Below are 23,763 nucleotides of genomic sequence, written 5' to 3'. Positions count from 1 at the left end.
ATGGTGCGCGCTGAGCCGACCGGGTCTGCTCCACCATGGAAAACACCTGATGCAGCGCCCAGGTGAGAGGGTCCCTGGCGTGCCTTGGATACGGTGGATCAAAGGGCCCTGTAAAGGTGGAGCACCGCTAGCCGGGCCGCTCGTCGGATCTCACACGCTCAGGATACTTGAAGATCACTGGGCTTGACTTCTGCCATAAAACACGGTGGAATAGCCGACAGCGCGGACAAAGAGAGCGTGAGGTGCCGGGTCGTGTTGAAAAGGCGAGTGGAATGTTTTTTTATAGCTTCTGGCCAAGGAGACAATGTATGTATGATATAGTGAGTGAACCAACCCGCGTTCTCCGTGTACCCGACATGTGTTGGGAGATAAGGAACTTGGAAAAAATAGAGCAAAACGTCCTTGTATGCCGAGCTTGCCATTATTCTTTTTATTTATTTATGTATTTTTGTTCAGGTCGCCTTGCGTGATTGCTTTGACGATAGACAGTGTTCGCGGAATTATCTGAAGCGACAAAAATTATCCGTAGCAGGAAGTTTTTAATTTTTTTTTGCCTGGCAGTTGTGTTGCTCTCGAGTGTTTTGTTGTCCTGCTCGTGTCCGCCATAATTGAAGTTGTGGTGATGGTGGTGGTGATGGAATAGGAGGTGGTAGTGGTAGTGGTGGTGGTCAAGAGGTGGTGGTCGTAGGCTAATAACTGGGCCAGCTCAGTTTAAAGAAATGTGATAACGAAGGGACAAGGGCCGCCAGAGAGAGAAAAACAAAACAAAAAACAGGCCATTGCATAAACTGGAGAGGAGGATGAAGGAAAAAAAAGAGCTGAGAAAGAGGAGGAGAGTAACGCTAATGACGAGGACGAGGAGAAGAATGGGTAAAGCAAACACGAGGAAGGAACGGTAGTAGGTGATTGATGGAACCTTTCTCAGAGTGGGAGTGAGGAGACGTAACCTTCCTGGTTTACGAGTGGCGGCAACAAAGAGATAAGAAAGAGGTGACGGAAGGCAGGGGGAGGGGACGGTCACAACAACAACAACAACAACAACAACAGCAGCAAGAACAGTAGTAACGGAAAACAAGAATAAGACAAAGAAGAGCAGTAGAAATACAAATAATAGCAAGTGTAGCAGCACAGGCAACAACAACAACAACAACAACAACAACAACAACAACAACAACAACAACAACAACAACAACGACAACAACAACAACAACAACAACGACAACAGTAGTAAAAATGGAACACAAAAAAATAAGACAAAGAAGAACAATGGGAATAGAAACAACAGCAAGAGTAGCAACAGAAGAAACAACAACATCAACAGCAACATCATCAACAACAACAACAACAACAACAACAACACTTCATAAACCAAGTCATATTTCTTTCGGTAAACTCACATTCATCACAACGCTCCTTAACATGGATTTATCAGCTTACCTTCTCACAGCGCCATAAATAGGGAAAAGTATTAAGAGAGAGAGAGAGAGAGAGAGAGAGAGAGAGAGAGAGAGAGAGAGAGAGAGAGAGAGAGAGAGAGAGAGAGAGAGAGAGAGAGAGAGAGAGAGAGAGAGAGAGAGAGAGAGAGAGAGAGAGAGAGAGTTTCGCCTTGTTTTTGGCAAAGCATGATCCTTGGAATTCCCAATCACACCCTGAGGACCACATAGGCACCTCCGACCCTGGGAATCCTTTAGTGTCACCGCTCACCGCACTCCCTGCCCAGTATGGAAGGCCATCATAGAAAAATATAACAGCTAAACAGTGGTTGAAGGTCTTCGAAAGAACCGATATATACATAATTAAAAGTATCGGGGAGATGTATAGGGATTCACAGCTCCTTTTTTAGAACTCCCTGTATAAGGTGAAACGGAGGAAGCGTCTATCATAAGAGATGAAGGGTAGTAATTTGTGTTTATATATTTGTAACATATGTTCCATAATCATTTTCAGAGTACTGAAAACTGATAATCTTTGTGCGTCTCGTGAGGTCTGGTACACACACACACACACACACACACACACACACACACACACACACACACACGATGTTATTCAATATTGTCGCCATGTACACTGTCATCATACTAATCTTGATGTCCACTGAAAGAAATATCTTCTACCTCGAGGCTCATCCTCTTTACAGTTTTATTTTAAAAGTTTTGTGTTTTCAGTGCTAACAATGAAGATGATAATAATGATAATGAAAATATTTTAGTTACTTTAGAAATAGTAAATGAAACTCGTGATATACTCGTGTGGGTCTGTTATGGGTCCGACGGGACGGCGCTCGCCTGTAAAACTACTCTGCCCGAAGATAGGACCAAGTTGTCGAAAACATTTATTTCTTCGTCCTCACTTTCCGTCCACGGCCCGTTCCCAACTTTTGTCCCTCTGCCAAGTTTTCCGTCCACCGCTCGCATTGAATATCTCAAGCGTGGGAACTCCCTATCTATATATTGGCAGCGCATGTTGTTTAAAGTTAGCTCTTTAAACAAACCTTTCCAAAAGTTGAACTCTCCTCACTTTCAATAATCTTAGTTATTAAAAGCAGATAAACCTATAGCCGTGGGAATATAAGAGTGCTCGAGAAAGGCTGCTAAGGCCGCGTATCATGCAGCGGTGCTTCATTACAGTGACATGTGCACTCGCAGCGCCCAGCAGCTACTTGCCTAAGGAGTCGCATACGCACCTTTCACTGGCGTAAGACAGACATAAGAGATTGATAAGTCGCTGATTATCCCCGGGGCGCCTTTGGGGGATCCTCGAAGGGCCGCCGCTATATTGGCAGCTCCGTCCCGCGCAACGCTGCCTTGGGCGCGATAAACCTCTCCTCCGTGAAAATTACCGTCACCTGCAGCGTGACCCTCAGGATCATCTTTTCTCTTAGGGAGAATTTCTTCATTGACTGCCTTCCTGGTGACATTATCGAGTTCCTAGACAAAGGTGTTCGCCCGCCACACATTTTGGTGTTGGGGAGCTGAAGAGAGAAGTTTTAACATTAATTGTCCGTTGTAACCAGCGACTTTATATCTACACAGTTTTACACTCTGGTGTCTAAACCTATTTAATGGGAATCATATGCTTCAAACTCTTTATAGGTAAATGTATAATTTGGAGCATACACTAATCTATAGGTGGCCCCGGTGCTCACCTTAGTCTCATTAGCCACTGAGCCCGTAGGGGCAAGAACCTACTTACCTCGAGACACAGGGCAACTACTTAGACATTCAGGTTCCTACACCCTAACTTATCCTGGTTTCTCCAGATATCCATTTATCGACCGGCCCGAAAGGAAGGATGAATAGCTGTGTGAGCATGTCGCTAACTGCCTGTTACTGGGATCGAGCCTGGGTCCGTAGATGCGTAGCTAATTTCAGTAAGGTAAAGGACAGTCAGAGGACAGATAGTCAGCCTGATGACGACAAAACCATTAATGCCATTCTCGTAGGCGAATAATTAAAAAAAAAATAATGAGAACACGAGCACGAGGCGTGGGAGGATTCAGTAATTATATAACATATTTTTTTCAAAAGTGAAGGTGACAAAGCTATCGTGCTAATTGCAATTAGTGGAAGAGTGGTAAAAGATAGACCGTTTCAAGTAAAAGATTCAGTGATGTGTGTGTGTGTGTGTGTGTGTGTGTGTGTGTGCGCGCGCTCGAGAGAGAGAGAGTACAGCCAACGAACTTGAGCCATAAAAAAGTAATTCAGTGTACAGCACCGCACCACTTATTTATTATTATAGGCAGGTACGGAGAACGACAAGGGTCAATTTCAGGTCCGATATTGTGCTAATATGCATCCCTGATATTACACGAAGCCTTTTTTTTTGGGGGGGGGGAGTGATTACACCAACCTAATTATGAGGGGACTGGTTTAATAAGCAAAAAACAAAATTTTCCCGGCACACACCCACTCTCTTTAGACTACAAGTTATTAAAACCCAGACATAATACATCTTCAGACAAGTTTGTATGTGTTTGCTATTATTCAAAGCATACACAACAGCTGCATCTCATGGCACACAAGAACTGGTAACGGAAAAGTTGTGGGCCAACGTTATATTGTGCGTAGCGTCTGTGCGTGGCCTGTGGTGGGTAAGAACCCACACACCCGCGACACAGGGTAAGTGTGACTCCCGGGCTACCACAGCTTATTTTCTTCAGGTTGTCACATTTATTTATTCATCGGGCATTCCGAACGGGAGGATGAACAGCCAGGTGGGTTGCTTGCCGATTGCCTGGGACCAGGAGCAAAACGGGTCCCTCGTATTTGTGGCTAGGCGCTCGCTATCCTCTACACCACGGAGGGACTAATTATGCAAGAGAACAATATTTAATGTTCTCATTATTATATTCTGCAAAATCACTCATGAACAAGTCTTATAATTAGAGGAAACAGGCACTGGAGGCAGCTGGGCCACGATGCGAAGAACTCTGTATCACACAGCTCTTTGAAGAGGAAGTTCAAAGAAGAAAAAGGATGTTATTACCCAAATTAATTATATTTTTGTATTTTTTTTGTATATTTGTTTCGAATTTTTAAAATATTGACTACATAACTGCTATCGCGCTTTGTCAGTTTAAATGATATGTATACTATTCATTACTTTCGTTATTATTATTATTACTATTATTATTGTTATTATTATTATTATTATTATTATTATTATTATTATTATTATTATTATTATTATTATTATTATTATTATTATTATTATTATTATTATTATTATTATTATTATTGTTATTATTATTATTATTATTATTATTATTATTATTATTATTATTATTATTATTATTATTATTATTATTATTATTATTATTATTATTATTATTAATATTATTATTATTATTATTATTATTATTATTATCATATCATTATCATTATTATTATTATCATTATCATTATTATTGTTATCATTCTGCTTCTTCTTCTTCTTCTTATTATTATTATTATTATTATTATTACTAATATGATTTTCATTATTATGATTATTACTATAATTATCATTATTATTATTATTATTATTATTATTATTATTATTATTATTATTATTATTATTATTATTATTATTATTATTATTATTATTATTATTATAATTTAATTATTATTTTTATTATTATTATTATTATTATTATTATTATTATTATTATTATTATTATTATTATTATTATTATTATTATTATTATTATTATTATTATTATTATTATTATTTTTATTTTTTTATTTTATTATTATTATTATTATTATTATTATTATTATTATTATTATTATTATTATTATTATTATTATTATTATTATTATTATTATTATTATTATTATTATTATTATTATTATTATTATTATTATAATTATTGTTATTATTAGTGTTATTGTTATTATTATTACTTATTATTAGTACTATTATTATTATTGTTATTTTTATTTATTATTATTATTACTGTTATTATTATTACTATTATTATTATTATTATTATTATTATTATTATTATTATTATTATTATTTTTATTTTTTTATTTTTATTATTATTATTATTATTATTATTATTATTATTATTATTATTATTATTATTATTATTATTATTATTATTATTATTATTATTATTATTATTATTATTATTATTATTATTATTATTATTATTATTTAGTAGTAGTGGTAGTAGTAATAGTAGTAGTAGTGGTGTTACTATCAGCTGTACTATGTTTAAAATTTATTTTAGGTGTAGGCTTGCTTTACATGTAGAACTTGTTAACAATATTTGTAAAGCTGATTCGTGTTAGAGCCCTAGATCAATGGTTATTATCATTTTTTTTTTATGTAGAAAAAAGGCCAATAAACATATCAAATATCAGTATAAATTATATCATAAAAGTATATGTGTGTGTGTGTGTGTGTGTGTGTGTGTGTGTGTGTGTGTGTGTGTGTGTGTGTGTGTGTGTTCCGCCACTTGGTTTGGCGGGCCCGACTTACACGCAGCCTTTTAGGTCCGGTGGTCTATTAACGTATTCATGTTTCTCTTTTTTGTAGAGGTCTTGGAGCGGCCAACTACGGGGATGGAGAAAAAACGTTCCTCCCAGTGCGTGTTTATTAACCTGGAAAATCTGCAGTAATATTTTTTCATTCAAAAGGTTCCATAAATATAACCTGATATTTTTTACGTGAATGTGAATCTGCGTAGGAGGAAATATGCGGCTGGGAAGTATTGTGGTGTTTATTTGGTGCATGCAAACCAGGGCGAGAGTGCTCGGAAGGCCACTGCCGTGATATTAAGACCTTCGTGGGACAAAGTTGTGTCACTACATTTTGTCGGTAGCAGATTAACATGCCGCTAAAATCAATAATTAATAGTACCCGGTCACTCTTTATTGAGTCTATAAAGGTCAAATGTCCTACATTCTTATCTTTGAATTGACATTTCACAGGTACAAGTCTTCAGTCACCAAAATCCCACAGAGTATATTTAGTCTACTTCTTACCCTTTAGCTACACGTTTGCTGGGTACAGTCACTAAAATCACTCCGAGAAAAAAAAAAGCCCTTCTATTATTTGAATTACACGTTCACCTGTTTTCAGTCACTACCAGCCTTCTCCTAAGGAAAAGGAAACCTATACGATTATAGTTAATGACACCGCAGGGCGAATGTTTTAATTCATGTTTTTTTTCAATATCAAGCAACAGATTTACAGATAAAAAAAAATATATCTCATGCAAGAACTGTCATAAATTTTTTATACATAATTTCATTGTACTATGCTTTGATAGTATTGTAAAAAGTATTGTCTAGGTCGAATTCAAAGTTCTTTGAAGGCAGAAAACAGGCGAGGAAAATGAGTCACAGAGTTTGAGAGTTAACAAAATAATTAAATAGTTTGGGCTCCTCTGTAATAAACAGAAAAAAAATGAAGTTTTCACTTTGTAAAGTACGACAACTAAAAGGAAAGAAAGCTTTATAAAACACAAAACTATTATAATTTTGACAAAATAAGCACTTTTGCTTATGCGACAGCAATCAGTGTTGTAAGACTGAAGCCAAGTACAAACTATACCTAACAGCATCTATTCAAAGGACAAAGGTTAACACACACACACACACACACACACACACACACACACACACACACACACACACACACACACACACACACACACATTCTCTCTCTCTCTCTCTCTCTCTCTCTCTCTCTCTCTCTCTCTCTCTCTCTCTCTCTCTCTCTCTCTCTCTCTCTCTGTGTGTGTGTGTGTGTGTGTGTGTGTGTGTGTGTATGTGTGTGTGCAGCGATAGAGGATTCGAAAAATTGCGAGATCCTGGTAGATGTAAATTTCCGCCGTGAGCTCCAACTTTGCCTATGAACGTCTTCCGGAGCCACTTCCGGAGCACATGAGATTGATATGAGCCGGAACCCCGAAGCCGGAATTGCTGAGCTGAGGTTTTATCATTGCCCGAGTTTAGCTGAAAACTTGTTTAGTAAAAATATTCATGGCAAACGTAAACAAATTTTTTTCTATGAGTATTATAAGATTTACTCGCTGTTTGGAGTCCCCGGAAATTTTTTTGTTTACGGAAAAAGAGAACGTAAAGAATCGTCACCCGCGGCTCAGGTTCACCTCACGTTGGTCCATTTCAGCGGCGCCGCGCGGGGAAAAGTCTGCCATTACCATACACGTGAGCCTCCGCAGGTCATTGAAATTCATGGCATGCGAGAATGGATCCAGACGTGTCAATCTAACAACGCCTTGCTCCCCTTCCTCCCCCTGCTGCCACACCGCCGCCCGCCATTAATGACCGACCTGTTCCTTTTCCTCTCGACGCCATTGTTCTCTTTTTCTTTCTCTTTCCTGCAATAAAAGTTTTTCGATGTTTTACCTCTGTATAAAAAAAAGTTGGACTATGCGGCTCAAAAGTTAGGTTGTCGCTTAGCGCTCGTATTTATTATTCTTTCCCATACATAGAAAACATAAAGTGAGTTCACATTATTGCTACGCCAATGACTTTTCCTCCCAGTCCAAGGCACCAAGTTGTGATGAGGCTCCCGGCAATGTTCAGCTTTACATTTACTGACGACTGGCAAGGTCGAGCAGATCCTCTCAAATGTAAGAAGAAGAGAGTCAACAAACGGCATTACAGAGTTTTATGTATATTCTAAGTTCAAAAGGAGAAACTCTTTGATATGCTCAGTGATATATCTCAGTTTACTCCTAAGTCTGTGATCTCACGCATGCCACACTGCCGCACGTGCAGCGTCACTCGCGTGCCTCAGTCATCTGGTGACCGATCGGAGCAGCCTCACGGCCAGGCGCAAGTCTCGTCTAGTTAGAATTACCTCATTCTGGGCTGTTCGTCAATTTTGAAGAAAAAAAAATAGATGCCCAAACTGCCCATGGCGTCGGTTTGGTGATATTCTTTATTTTTCTTTTCCATGGCTCAATGTAAACTAAATTGTAGTGAGTTAGGGACTGGAAAATCAAACTTGTAGCGTATATATCTTGTTGAACACCGGCATGAAGGCCCCACCAACACTTTAAATTTGTCTTGTCCCTAAAATTAGGTCCTAGAAGTAAGGCCAATGAATTAGTTTGGTGTGACGTAGTGAGGCAAGTAAAACACATTGTTGACCATCACAAGCATGAGTACCATCTCGATTGTTTGTCTTAGTACAGCGGAAAGCCACCCCTGTCTGTGTGAAGACGTCACACTAAAATCTTGCCTCCAACTCCAACCGATAGCGTTATGACAGAACTATTAACCACAAGGAAACAACCCCGTGTATAGGAATTTTTATATATTTAGGATGTATGGTCGGTAGGAGAAGCACGAAAGATGTGAATGACCTTTAGTCTCCTCACTATTGTTAATAATACGAAGCGTTCCACGTGCCTCAGTTACACACAATGAAAGCAGTGCTGGTTTTTGCTCATAAATTAATTTTCCTTTACCCTCCACACTCGCTGGAATGTGAGTAATGCGACAAGAATATTGCGCTGGGAGGTTTTCACTGTGAACCCAGCCAACCAACCCTACGCAGCGCTAGAAAGTGTTCAACAAGGCAGCGCTCGGAGCTTCGTTTGCCAATACAAAACGTTGCCGCCGTCGCAGGGCGGATGCCGACGCTCCAGGAGGGCGTGTAAGTATGCTGCTTCCGGGAGACGGAAACGTGCAAGTCAAAGCTACTGAATATTCGGCGGTGCACTTGGACAGGTGGGGTGGTTGACGTTTTTTTCAGACTTCAAATTGCTCTCGGTCAAGTCACAACACTTGCTCTGTTCTGGATCTGACGAATGTTGCCAGTATTCTTCCCTGACTGGTCGTTGTGCCCTCCCAATATAAAGCGTCACACGAGCCTTGCGTTATGAAAGGATGGGCGGAGAACTGTACACACACACACACACACACACACACACACACACACACACACACACACACACACACACTGAAAATATGGCAAAGAAATGCTTGTAGTTTGTATGCTCATACAAATAAAATACCAACAGAGGGAGAACTAATTATTTTTTCACTAGATTTAAATATACTTTCCACATGAAATGATTATGTTATTGACGAACTCCGTGATTCTTCGTTTAGCTTTTCACATTTTGATTTTTTTTTCTTGTCTCCTTTCAGAGTACAAAACACTCCTCTACCCACTTCCTCGAATCAACAGCCGCCGGTGAAACCCGTCCTCATGAAAGGTATTGTTATATCTCTCGCGATTGTTATGTAGCGATTTCATTCCTTTGGACATGTTCTTCGGGTTACACTTAAAATGTAACCGCAAGTCTTTTAGTCCACTTACTTCACGACCTCGTGATGTACTCCTCTCCCTGAAAAAGAGTGTCTTCTAAGGATAAGGAAAACTCCACGGAATCTTGTCTTGAAAGGTTGTTCTTAAATGTTGAAGACTTACGTGGAATATATATATATATATATATATATATATATATATATATATATATATATATATATATATATATATATATATATATATATATATATATATATATATAAATCTTTTGTCTTGTCGCTGATGTGATGGTGTCCTCTGTAAATTCAACTCTTTGTTGGTGTTGTATTGGAAGGTAGTGTTGTGTCGCTCGTACACTCGTGGATGGGTGTGGGAAGGGAGTACGTGAAAACGACATTGTTTACGTACAAATATGCGTGAGTGATGAGAGAAAAGCAGGAGAGAATGTGGTACGATAACTACCAAACTCATTCGATGGAATTAACCATGGTCATAATCAGGCCATAGGACAGCAGACACTCAACACTATCAATCAAGAGCTCTCAAGACAGTCAGTCTCGCCGTTTGCAACGTCTCACCACCTGCCAGTGGCGGCATACAACAGAGATCCCACGGTGCGGTGCTTACCGTCTCAGAGGACCTATGAGAAAAGACACGGCACAGGCGCTACGTCTGTCGCTGCCCTGTGTGCCTCGCCTCATCAAGCCTCTCAATATGGGCTGCACAGGACATTGTAGGTAAGTACTTTAGAATCGATCACTTCGTGTTTATTTACAGAGGTAAATAATACTAATAAAATTCTATCACATCGTATTTCTTTTTAGTTTCACAAAAAAAATAAAGTATTGTTAATTAATTGGCATATTTTGCCTCCCAAGCCATAACCTTAATGATCTCTAATAATTTCATGTCCATAGACAGCGTTAAAAAATTTCTTTCAATGTTTATTACGATTTTTTTTTTTTACCTTTAATAATATACCCCTTTTTTGTGTCCCGTACAGTTCCGATTGGTGTCAGGAGACTGCCGCTCCCACAGCTGAAGCCCCTATGACGTGGGTGTGTGTGTCTCAACGCTCAACATCTTCAGCTTTAAATATATCTATAGCTCGAATTTTTGTAGTAGTCATATAGTAAATCTTAGCGTGGTGTGAATATATTTGGGTCTCCCTAAAGCATTCAGATTTTGTTAAAAGTAATTAAAGCTGTAAAAAAATATGGAAGTACAGACGTTATATTTGTCATGCATTTTTTTTTTCAGATTTGATAAATTTTGATAACTGATTATTCTTATTTTCCCAAATAGGCTTATGTTTTACCCCACTTAAGTGTTTACCTTACTCGGCCACAGTGTAAATGTTCTAGGGCTAAGGCGTCGCTTGAAAAAGTTATATGCTGCCTTCAGTGCCGGGCCGCTATGTATCTTTGTGCTTCGGTTCCTGCAAAGATAAAATCCATTACTCACACATCTCTTCCCTATCATCTTCAGTACCCCGTAACACTCACCATCACCACCACTAACACCAACGCCACCACCTTCCTTTTCCTGTCATCGTCGTTCTTTATCACCACCCCTTGTCAGCCCATTAATGCTTTACCTTTTGCCCTCACTCCTTTTCCTTTTCCTCTGGCGTCACCTAATACTACACCTCACTTTCCTCTTCCCGGAAGCCCCTGAAATACAGTATGAAGGCGCCTCAAAGCTGATACAAAACCTCATTCTGCGTCGGGCCAGTCTGCTGTGGTGCATGGCAAGCCTTGTTCCCTGTGTGTTGACTGAACCAGGCTGCTGTGGGACCAAGTGGGTTGTTTGGCCTCCATCCCTTGACCCAAGATGCCGCGGGGCTCTTTCATGTCCTGAATATTGCGTGCGTGGCCTCCATGAGAGACGACTTTGGTGCAGCGTGACTTGTATTGGTTGTCAGTGACGTGAAGGTTGAGTGAATTGGGTTGTGTGTGGGGAGGAGAGGGCGGCTGTGCATGTGTGTGTGTGTGTGTGTGTGTGTGTGTGTGTGTGTGTGTGTGTGTGTGTGTGTGTGTGTGTTTGTGTGTGTGTGTGTGTGTGTGTGTGTGTGTGTGTGTGTGTGTGTGTGTACCCAACAACATGGTGTGGGAAGCCTGGCTGCCAGCATCCCTGTTGCCTCGCGAAGCCCCGCTCTTCTGAATACATGCCTGGAGTAATAGACACTCCCTTGGGTCCACCTGCTGGCTCACGTCTCGGCCGTCTCGCAGCCGAAACTACCGACGCCACGTGGGGCCACGTGATGTGGCCTTCACGTTTCTGTTACCTTCACGGAAAATACTCGTCTCAGCACTCGCTGAACCCTGGCTAGTCACCGTGCGTGCCAGCATCCAGCGAGGAACACGAGTATTTGCACACGTGTATTCATTCGCCTTACCGGAGGCTGATCTCCCGGCCAACTGACAGGTTAATAGTCGCTTTGGACTAAGCTGATGGCGATCCTCTCAGAAAGTTACGTTCGTGCTCTGAATGTATTGCTCTTACTTACCCATATGAGATCACATTATGCCAGGCGAGGCTTACACTGGTGTGTGTACGTGAGCCTGAGAAGCCTAAACACCACCCGCAGCTTCCTGCACTGGCCATTGAATGTGTTGTTTTATATCCTACATTAGACAAACTGCAAATGTTAATATTAATCTGCATATGTTATTTGTGGACCCCTCGAACTGCTGTAATGTTTCCCCTGGAACATTTCAACTTAATGATCGCATGGTTGGTGGCACATGATTTCCTATTTTATGCTATGTACTCTTTTTTCGCGTTCCATCGTATCTGTCGTCCATCGAGAGTTACTATTAACATACTTGATCAGTGGTGACACTGAGACACCTTAGTAGTATGTCATGCTCACCACAGCCCCTTCAAGCTTGCTGCCTTACAGGATATTTCGTGATGAAAGGATACGAGTAACACCTGTTTTTCCTGGCACCTATATTCTAAGGTTGATGGCCTGATAGAAGCACCCATGCCATCGCTTCCACCCGCTTCTCCTTCCCGAGCCCCTAACTCACTCCGCACCACACCTCACGGCCTCCCACGGCCTCCCCTCCCCCAGTTCTCTTCTCGCGGATGGTCCCTCTCCTGTAAGCATAGGAATGGCCAAATTTGATAACCACTGAATTATGGAAGCTCCCGTTTGCTCGTGGCAATACTGAATATCAGTCAAGGAACTTGACATCGTAGAGCACATAGCTGGAGGAAAGTGCCGCCGCCTGGGGATCAGAGGCATCGATACAACCCGCCCGTGTTTAAATATGTAAATAAAGTTGGATGAGGGAGCGTGGCGCACGGCACTCCGCTGCGTGTGCTGCGGGATACAATATACAAGAAGGCGGAAAAAAAGTGATAACTGTATGCACGTCATGCTTCTCCATCCCATTTTTCCGTCAATATTTATCGCTAGTGTGTCTTGAAGCATGAAAATATGTTCTGTTTTGGGGTGACGAGGCTGCATCTTTAAGGTGGTGTGAGGTTTGGGAGCAGGCACACAAAGCACTGTTCCCTCATGAGCGCTTTTAAAAGAAGCAATGAAGTGTTGGGTAATACGTCATGTCGTCAATAAGGGCCGAGAAGGACAGCCATGCCACGGCCTAATGTACTGGGAGAGCAGACGGTGAACGAGGCGGCAAGAGTGTCCCAGAGATGAATAATAAGTTAGGGTCAGGAGGGTCGTGAGCCGGGGGTGGAGTGCCTAGGGAGGTCCGGGGAGGCGTGAAGACATTACGGCCGCCCTCTATCACCGCGGCAGGTGCTTCATAATATTAACGAGCGCCCTCAGGAAGGTGAGAGAGACGCTCGGGAGGCTCATATAAAGCAAAAATCTGGGTGACCTTCCTTTAATTCAAACCTTCAGCGGGTCCCACTCTCGACCTCGACAACCTTCTTTGAATGTTAAAGACTAAGTGAGATGCTCATAAAATTTAGCGTCTGGGGATTTTTTTTTCTTATTCACTGGTTGTAATTAATTTGATTATGTTAAGCCTGCGGCGGGTAGAAGCAGGAGGCTTGGAGCGACGGGAGCGAGTGGTCGATGAAACTGAGGAAGCCGTGTCGTGTTAGGAGGAACGTGCAGGAAAAGAAAAAGGGTTACTGGAATGGAAGAAAGAGAAATTAAGATAAGGAAAGTACTTTCATTAGTTACATCCTGCACACTTTGCATTGAATGTCTTTAACTGATGAGGCTTAACTGCTGCTGGACTGTTCCTGACTGACAGCGAAAAGACACATGAAAAGGAATGTTTCGGCCGGGGTGACTTTGTGATTGTTTGCCGAAATTCAGCAAGATATAAACAGAGAAAGGGATGTAACGGAGTTGAGCATTTGTGTGTTTGTTTCATTTAAACATATTGCTTTATCTTCTCTTGCATTCTGATGATGAATTTTGTCTTGAATTTGCCAGTGTAGTCAGGATTACTGTGTTTAGTGTGGTTGGAGTTGCGTGGGAATGGGAAAGCTTGTCTTGTGGCTTGGGGAAGGACGCGTGTGTTGTGGAAGACGTAGCGGGAATTACCTAGATGAGAGTTGCCACAAAGCTCCAGGAATCCCGGCAGATCCCAGAGCCGTGCCTTGAAAGGTAACGAATCGAACTCCTGATGGTCCCCGGTGCCTCTGGTGACTCGAGGTTCACAGCGTCGTTGGGGATGGTAAGGCAGCAGCAGCACCCACAGCTTAACCTGCAACACAACCGTCAATAATAACAGCAGCAGCAGCAACAACAACAACAACAACAACAACTACGACAACGATAACGACGGCAAACAACAATTCATTCTGATTATAAAAATTATAATGTTTGTCCTCCCCGGTCCCTGTTCGAGTTGAAATTGACAGGTTGCATGTTGAGCTTCGGCTGCTGCGAAAGCTTCTATTAATAAACAATAATAGAGTTAACACACAATACTGAGTGAGAAAACGCTGTCCTCCAAGTTGTATCGCCTTTAGCGCCGGTATATGCTCCAATATGTTCATTCTACAAAGCATCAACTTCGAACGGTCAGGCGCTCCCCCTGCGCCTATCTTTAGATCAAATTTCTTTGTTTGATGAATTTCGGGATGTCTGACATCAAAGTTACGCCGCTGCCGGTCCGTGGCTTCACTGCGATGAATAATATTATGTGACGAAAAAGGAAACTTGAAACTTTATTCACAGTGGATGTTCGTTGAATATTAAGAACAACGCTGTCTCCTGCTGCTGCTCCAAACTGGTAACAAGCCTGGGAGCTTCTCTCACCTTGTATAGACAAAATGTCGGAAAAAAGGGAGGAAAATGTACGCCACACGGATTATTGTGAACTCTTAAAGAAGAATATATATATATATATATATATATATATATATATATATATATATATATATATATATATATATATATATATATATATATATATATATATATATATATATATATAGATATATATATATATATATATATATATGTATATGAGGCTACTTCCTTTAGACTAAGTGGAAAAGTTCATAAAGAATTTTTAACATTTTCCAGGGAGAGAAAACTTCATCCACTGATAGTCTAGCAACAATTTGTTGCCGTAAGCAACGGAGGCTGGTGTCCCTCGCGCGGCGCTGATCGGGCAGGCTCGTCAACTATTTCAAAAACGTTGAGCTGAAAATACTCCGGAAATTTCGTGAATTTTTTATGAGGATATTTTCTCGTCATAATGTTATGCGTCCTTCCTGTCAGGCCCAGACTCAGCTCTGTCTTCTTCATGAGGGAGCAACGAGTAGCGAGGACACTTCCCTGAGCCAGCACAACCCCGGCCAGGGCTTACCGCCCCCCCTCGACACCCAACCCTCCACACCAGGCCTACCGTACCTCACGCCTCAGCCCCCGACACTCCTCCTCTAGCACTGCCACCGTGCACCCCACTTTTCACCCCTCCCCCATTCTCTCTCTCTCTCTCTCTCTCTCTCTCTCTCTCCAAGGATATTCAAGGACATGAGCTCAGCGAAGTAAAACAAGAAAAAGATCTTGGTGTCATTATCAGTAACACTCTTAAAATGAGTGATCAATGTTCTGCAACGAGTAAAAAAGCCAATATGATATTAGAATTAATCTTAAGAAACTTTGATTATAAATCACCCGAACTTATGAAAAGATTATATTTAGCATTTGTAAGACCACACCTAGAATACGCCGTTCAGTTCTGGTCACCGAACTTTATCAAAGATCAAGTTTTGCTAGAAAAGATACAGCGACGAGCAACCAAACAAATTCCAGCGCTCCGAAACTTGCCATATGACGAGCGTTTAAAGCGTTTAGATATGTTTTCCCTAAAAAAAGCGAAGGATAAGAGGGGACTTAATTGAAGTGTTCAAAATCCCTAATGGATTCGACAACATTAACCCAGATAGTCTATTTCAGAGAGATGCCAACACAATAACTCGCAGCAACGGTATGAAGTATGAAGGGAAACCGATGTAACACATTGGTGCGCAGAAGTTTTTTCAATAATAGAGTCGTCGATCACTGGAATAGACTCCCACCGTCAGTAGTTAGCGCACAGAGTATCAATAGCTTCAAGTCTTCATTGGATAAGTACTTCAGGGATATAAGATTATACTGACCCTTCTTCGCATGTTTTCAGACAGATTGCAACAAGACCTCAACCTAAATCCATATTTTTCTCCCCCACAACCTAGATTGGAAGTAGCGTAAGTTAACAATAGAGTAAAGCAACAGTTAATGTCCGCATGACAGGTGGAGTGAGGTGTGGGTGCAGTAAGGTGACAGGTTACTGGTGCGTGCCTGGTACCGCCGGTAAAACGAGGATCAAGCCTCCACCTGTGCCCCTGAAACTACACCTCACCCATCGTGAGTACCAGGGGGGATTCTGGGGCTGCCATGTGTAGGCCACTCGGCCTCTTCCAGCCTCCCTGTGTTTCCATGTTCTTATGTTCTTATGTAATGAAGTCATTTTCCCCCACAGCTTAGGTTGCCAGTAGTGTAAGTTAAGGGTAGTAATTTCCTCTTATTTCTCTCTTTACTGTAAAATTTCCATGACCCTTTCTTCCTTAAAGGTACATGGTGTTCTCTTCTAACTATTTCCTGCCGGCACGTTGCCGGAGGGAGAGGTGGGTGGGGAGGAGCCTTCATCTATTCTGTCCTGTTCTACCACACGTAGATTACTAGTAGTAGCGGTAGTTAACAGACAACCTCGCCATAGACCGATAGGTCTTCTGGTGTCTGTTCTTCCTATGTATTCCTATGTAACTCATCACGATAGCTCCCCCTCCTCCTCCTCCTCCTCCTCCTCCTCCTCCTCCTCCTCCACCCTTCCTCCTCCCTTCCCCACTCTCCAACTCACGACAGCAACTCTTCCTCTCTCTCCCCCACCAGCCCTCAGTAAACACAAAGATTCCCCGCCCCGCCCTCCTTTGTCCCGTTAGGTTGTCCTACTTAAGCCTCGTATTCTTTCCTTTCCTTGAAAACGGAATAGGATGCATTGTTGTCATGTTTTTCTCTCTATCTTTATTCGTTTCCTTTCGACGGACGCGTGTTTTGTGTTGCGTTTGTGTCGGGTTGGCTGGCGGCCCTTTACGATTGGCAAACTCGTACATCGCCAGAGGGTGTGTCCTCCGGTATTTTTCCTTACTCTATCGTCTCCATATTTTGCTACGGGTTATCAACGCCCGTATTTCACCCTCCAGCTACGCCCTCTACAGTCTTCCCCTCAGTGATGCTCATCGTTGCAAACTGTCTCGGTGGCACATGGTCCTTCCTGCTTCTGTGTGTGTGTGTATGTGTGTGTGTGTGTGTGTGTGTGTGTGTGTGTGTGTGTGTGTGTGTGTGTGTGTGTGTGTGTGTGTGTGTGTGTGTGTGTGTCAGTGAAAGGGGGTGAGTCAGTTCCCTTCAGGTATTTTTTCGTAAAAACAATTTGCTTAATTAATAATGTTCATCACGAATTAATCAGGCCAAATTTGCACCATCATTATAATCATATTTATCACCATTGTCAGTGTTATTATTAGTAGTATCATCGTCATTATCATCTTCATAGTTATTTTCATTCACTTTTCATCATCATCACCATCATATCCATTATTATCATCATCAGCAGAAGCAGCAGCAGCAGAAACATCATATCGCTGTCATCATTATCATGGCCATCATTAACACCATTATCATCACCGTACTCCTCGTCCTCGCCCTCCCCCTCATCACCATCATGGCCCCGTACACGGCGGGGCCTTGGCGAGGTGCCATCATTTTAGCGGCAGTAAATACCGGTGCCTTGCCTGGCCCCGCCACTTACAAATATTTACGTTACCTCTTCGCTTTGGCGCGTGTTCCGCCGGAAAGCTTAAGTAGCCGCCCGCTGAGTCTGAAGCTGCGGAGGCAAAGGAGGAAGCGCAAAAATGTGCAGCTCCTTAAGATGTGCTATACAGGAGGACAGAACTATTTTTCTGCAACGATAAATGCCCCTCTTCACGGAGGGATTTGTCAGCGCGGAGTGCACGGCAAGTTTCCTCTAAACAGCTTGTTGCTGATCGCACAAAATATGTTGCCCTGTTTTTAGTTTTTTTTTCCCTTCTATCACTCTTGACGGTTTATGAATTTTATTTTTCGTTGATTTCCAGTATTTTGATATCGTCAGTAAGTTATGTTTATAATTTTCCTTCGAATATGCCTCGGGTATTTCATTTTTGCAGTAGTTGAATATTATCTACGGGGTCAGAACAAACTAGAATAACTACAATACAACACTAAAAGACAAGAAAGTTACAAATTCCCAAGGACGTTACAGTATCATGAAACAGAGGTCACGGAGGAGCCCGCACACACGGTATATATGCCGTGTTCAGGAGCAGAGGGGTTGGCGATATCCATCTTACATCTAAAGTGAAATGTGGAGCTAAAACACTTAAGAACATAACATAAGAACATAAGAACGCAGGAGTCTACAAGAGGCCGGTAGGCCTGTACGAGGCAGCTCCTTGACCCCCCCTCCTTGTATCTAACCCTACCTAATATCTCTGTCCAATTTTATCAATTTATCTTGAATTTTACAGAATGTGTGTGCACTCACCTCACTCACCATGATATTATAATTCACTCATCCACCCACTGTTACCACCATTTTGCCTATGTCAATTTTGCCTATGTCCCTGTGAATCTAAACCCGTTACTTTTGTGTCCTACCAGTTCTCTTACCACAAAACCTTATGAATGTCTCCAAAAAAGCCTTCATCCATTTATTATAAACCTCCTCAGTCATTTATAAACCTCGATCCTTTCTAGAATATGCGTTTAACTGTTTTGAGTCTTCCTCGTATTGCAAGTTTTCCTCTCCCTCATCTTAGCTAGCTCCCCTCTCTCCTATCCGATTCTTGATATCCATTCTATAGTAAGCTATAATAGAACTGAACCGCATAGCCACCAGGTCACAAGATGAGGTCTAACCGTATATGAATAAGGAAGACTTCAGGGCTTCTGTTGTTGAAATTGGGACTTCACTTGCTCATTTAACCGTACCCTATTATTTAGCTCGATTATTAGCTCGATTTCTAGCTTGAATGCATTATCCTCCTTCTTAAGACCCTACCACTAGTACTTTTTAGACCTCTCTTATTCCAGACCTACTTATGATAGGTCATTTGAATACAGTTACTACCTACTACTTCCATCTACTACATCCCCATCCAACTGCCATCTATCATTTATCATCTGCCATTTATCCGCCCAGTCATAGTCCGACTGATTCACCTCTCCCGACTCTCACTTCATGTCCGATCTTCAACTTATCACACATCACTATTACATCCCTCTTGATAATTTTATCTAAAGTAATTGATAAAAATAATAAACAAAAACATAATAATACCTTGACTTAATGAACCTTGTGGGACCCATTAACATACATCCCTGTCTTGATTTTTTTGCTTGATTTCTTTTCGATGCTGTTTGCTTGATTACCCAGTATGAAAAAGTTCCCACTTTCCCACTTTGACTCCCTCCTGTAATTTCAACTTAACGTCATTGAAGCGGACTAAGCAAGAACAACACACTGACTATTTAATGAATTCTTCCGGAAGAACAGACCTACACTAACGGGCCAGACCTGTTAACAGCCACCTCAGTAGCAGCAAAGCAACAGCAAAAGCGGCTGCATTGCCAGCAACAGGAGCAACAGCCGCAGCACCAGCAGTACCAGCAGCAGTGCCAGCAATAGAAACAGCACTATTAATTCCAACAGCAGTGCTAGCAACAGGGGCAGCAGCTGCAGCAGCAGCAGTAGCACCAGCATTGCCAGCAATTGGAGCAGTAGCAGCAGTACCACCAGCATCAGTGCCAGCAACAGGAGCACCAGCCGCAGCAGCAACAACCGGGGCATCACTTGAAGGTCGAGTTGTTTTTCTGGACATTACCGTGACGGCGGGCCTAGAATTAGGATGTTGTTGTTTGCTGGGTTTCGGGAGTCAGAGGGGGATCAGGTCACGCATCGCAACTTCAGTCCTTTCTTTTGTACGTGAACGTAGTGGGGAAGGGGGGAGTTGAAACGACCTCTGCATCCCCATGCATTTGTTGCATCTAATTTGTTGGGGGAGAGGGGGCACCCCCCCCTTTTGTACAGAGGCAAAGGCATTACAGCTCTTCAGCTACCCTCCTGTTACTGATAGTTTTCTACCTCTCAAATTCCGCCGCAATGATGCATCTCTTTCCATCTTGTTAGTCTGATTTTGCTAAACGAATGCCTCTCCCATAAGGCTGGCAGTACGGTATGGTACGGAATTTTTAACCGTACTCCGATCCTGAAAAAAATACCGTATCGTAATTTCGTACCGTACCCCCAGCTATTTTTCCGTACCGCACAGTACGGTAAAAATACCGTACCGTAATTCCGTACCATTATCGTACCATCATGAAAATATATAGACATACATAAAAAAAATATTCGTGAAAAAATAGTTATAGTGCGTCAATAAATTTGAAAAGGCGCAATTACAAAGTGGCTATACATGTATCAGGTCTCCTAAATATAGCCTACCAGGCGCTAATGGGCAAGAAAGTTAAAAAAAAAAATCTTAGGATCACTTGTTTTAAGCCTGTGGTACGGTACGGTTCGGAATTTTGCTAAATTTTCTGTACCTATATCATACCGTACCGTACATTAGGAAAAATATCGTACCGTAGTTCCGTACCTTAGTTTTTATCAAAATTTCAACCGTACCGAACCGTATTCCGTACCGTACCTTACCGTAGTGCCAGCCTTGCTCTCCTCCTTCTGCTGCCCCGCTGCACGCGAGTTTCTGCTCTAGCTAACACCTATACTGTCCAAATCCCTTATGGAAGAGTTAATCATCATCTTCATTCCATCATCCCTGATACTGATAAATTCCAGAACAGTCTTCCTTCATCTCCATTTCCTTCGTTTTGGACACCCCAGCTAGAATTTTCTCATTTTTTCTTTGTTCAGAAGCAGTGAATATGCAGGCTTTTTCCTTACTTACTTTTCTCCCTTCATTGCCTCCTCTGTTGTAATATCTATCTATCTATCTGTCTCAATCTATCTATCTATTTAGTCCTTTTACCTGTTTCCCCCCTCCCGTGGAGCAGTGGTCAGTGTGCCTGGTTACGAATCCGCGGGCCCCTTTTTCGAATCCCGACCTGGGCAATCGACATGCGGCTCACTCAGCTGTTCATCCTCTTTTTCGGGGTGGTCGATAAATGGGTACCTGGGAAAACCTGGGGAAGGTAAACTGTGGCAATCCCGGATCTCACATTGGCCCGTGTCCCGGGGTAATTGGTTCGTACCTCCCACAGGCTCAAAGGGCCAACGGCTCGGAGATGAGCACCGCAGCCACGCTCAGCTATAGCGTATGTACCCTCCTCTACCTTTACCCCTGAGCCTACGTGATATCTCATTGCCTTTCTCGCTCCCGGTCTTGGCCGCCTCATCCACCGCCAACACCTGTAGTTTACGACCGCGTGTGCCTTGCCCGGCGGCCAGAAGTCATTCCACAGACGGACGCGACATAACAGGCGTCGGTTTATGATGCCACAGTAGCCGCACCCCAGTCAACTCTCCTGACCATGCCGTCTCTGCTCCGACGCTGGATAATCCTTGTATATCCCTCTTCCCGTCTATTTCGAGGCTTGCTTGTGGAATATTCTATACATGTTCATGCTCGGCTCCGCAGGTTCCTAGTCAGTAGAGGTAGAGAAGCCCAGTTTAAGGGCAACAAGGGACGGTAGTCTTGTGTTTCGTTTGTGTTGAGAAAAAAAAAAATCATGCCTAATAAGTAAACATAAGTAATATTTTTGTTATTTGTTTTGTCACTTTCTCCAGACGATTTTTTTTTGTCATTTATGAAGTTAGGACCTATGGTGTCGGGTATTGTCCGTTATCTTGTCGTATTACAATGTTTGCATCACGAGAGAGGATCTGAATGGAATTATTAATCTTCAAATGGATACATTATATCACTAACGAAAAGGTACAACAGATGGTCGTACTATAGTCAATATTTTCCGTCTAGTACAAGAGGAATACCCCTTTATAAGTGTGGAAGCTTGCTTAGGAGCAAATTTCCTTAAAAGGTGAACACGATTGTTTGGGATGACACGAAAAAAACTACATCAGGAGGGAGTTCGTCGTGGCTGGGTTGCCTTTACCTAATTTTTAGCTATATTATGTCCAGTATATTCACTTTGCCGGCTTACGGTACGGTTAACAATTCCATGAATTTCATGAATATTTCTGCATTTCCACCATTTGGTGTCTATACGTGTGCCCGTGCAAGCGAGCGTACGTGCTCCAGGGGTGATAGGGCCGTGCAGTGCGCATCATTTGAAAGCCTTGAGCTAGGGACCTCGCGAAAAATAGTGTCAAAGTATTATTATTATCAGCATCATCATAAAATAGTGCGTCCGTCAGCAAAAAAGTGAAAACAAACGGTCAAACTGTGTCCGCGACCACCATCACCACCACCACCACCACCAACAACAACTTGCGATGCACTGTTTATCTGGTGACTGCCGGGGTAATCATTGCCCCGTTAATGGCTCCTCAACTTTGCTACAAGTCTGGTTGTGTGTCTGAGAATGGCAAGGCCAAGCCCCTGCCACGCCACCCTGCGTACCAGCCTGATGTGTTGACTAATTTCGCCAAGGTTTGTTGGCTCAGTGCTTGACGCTCCTCGCTCAGCTTATCAGCTGCGATCTCCACAAAGCAGCAACGCGTTAATGCGACCACGCAAATGGGGAGTTGTTTGGGGAGGGATTGCGGCGCTTGACTGAGACACGCTGCTAAACAGGGACGGAAAATTTGTGGTGACAGTTTGACATGAACATTAATGCAGCTTTCATGCACATGGACACAGAAGGTTTTAGTGTTTTCCAGCTAATTAGCAAAGTTCACAGTCGGGCTGAGACACAATAGTGTCTCTTTTGAGGCCAAACACTGGAGGACCATGCGGGCGGAGGCTCCTGCTATCCTTCGTGTTTGATGAAAACCCAGAACTGAAATGCGTATTAATATTATAATCTTGCGCTAATTATTGTAAGTGCCATGCACATAATAGGGCTTTGTCATCGTAATTTTTGTGCTAATGATGAAGATGGGCCGCTCTGAGGCAGATATATATTATAATCCAAGGATGACGAGAGCTTGGTTTCCTCAGGTTGTTTAGAAGATTGAGCAACGGCCAGGCTGTGCTCCGAATATATACCGAGGTTTATTACCTTCGCCAGCGGACTATAAAATTGTGGTAGTTTGATTGACACTAACCTGGATCAGTGGATTCTAGTTTTGCTTCAAGAATCTATAGCTAGAAGAACTAACAAGACAGACGGGGAAAGGAAATGTCCTTAATGAACCAGACTGATGAACTACTTTCTAATGGCATTTGATTTTCACACCTTGAACAACACCAGAGCGTACATGGGAGAATCATTACCGTCACTACAGAAATTTAAAGATGTTGAAGCTGCTTTATGAACCAGGACAGTCACTTACGATACACCTTTACAGCAACCATCAC

At 42.1% G+C, this 23,763-nt stretch overlaps 1 protein-coding gene across 1 annotated transcript in view; it reads left to right on the top strand.

Annotated features, from left to right (window-relative positions):
- The window catches only part of LOC126996341 (putative protein TPRXL), a 98,163-nt gene extending 78,042 nt beyond the window's left edge, over positions 1-20,121 (top strand). The window contains exon 2 of the mRNA XM_050856711.1: positions 19,864-20,121. Coding sequence (XP_050712668.1) covers positions 19,864-20,121 — 258 coding nt within the window. The remainder of the gene's footprint in view (positions 1-19,863) is intronic.
- The last annotated feature ends 3,642 nt before the right edge of the window (positions 20,122-23,763 follow it).

This window comes from Eriocheir sinensis, chromosome 10 (genome assembly GCF_024679095.1).
Source record: "Eriocheir sinensis breed Jianghai 21 chromosome 10, ASM2467909v1, whole genome shotgun sequence".
Lineage (NCBI taxonomy): Eukaryota > Metazoa > Arthropoda > Malacostraca > Decapoda > Varunidae > Eriocheir > Eriocheir sinensis.
This window is presented reverse-complemented; position numbering and strand designations above follow the sequence as displayed.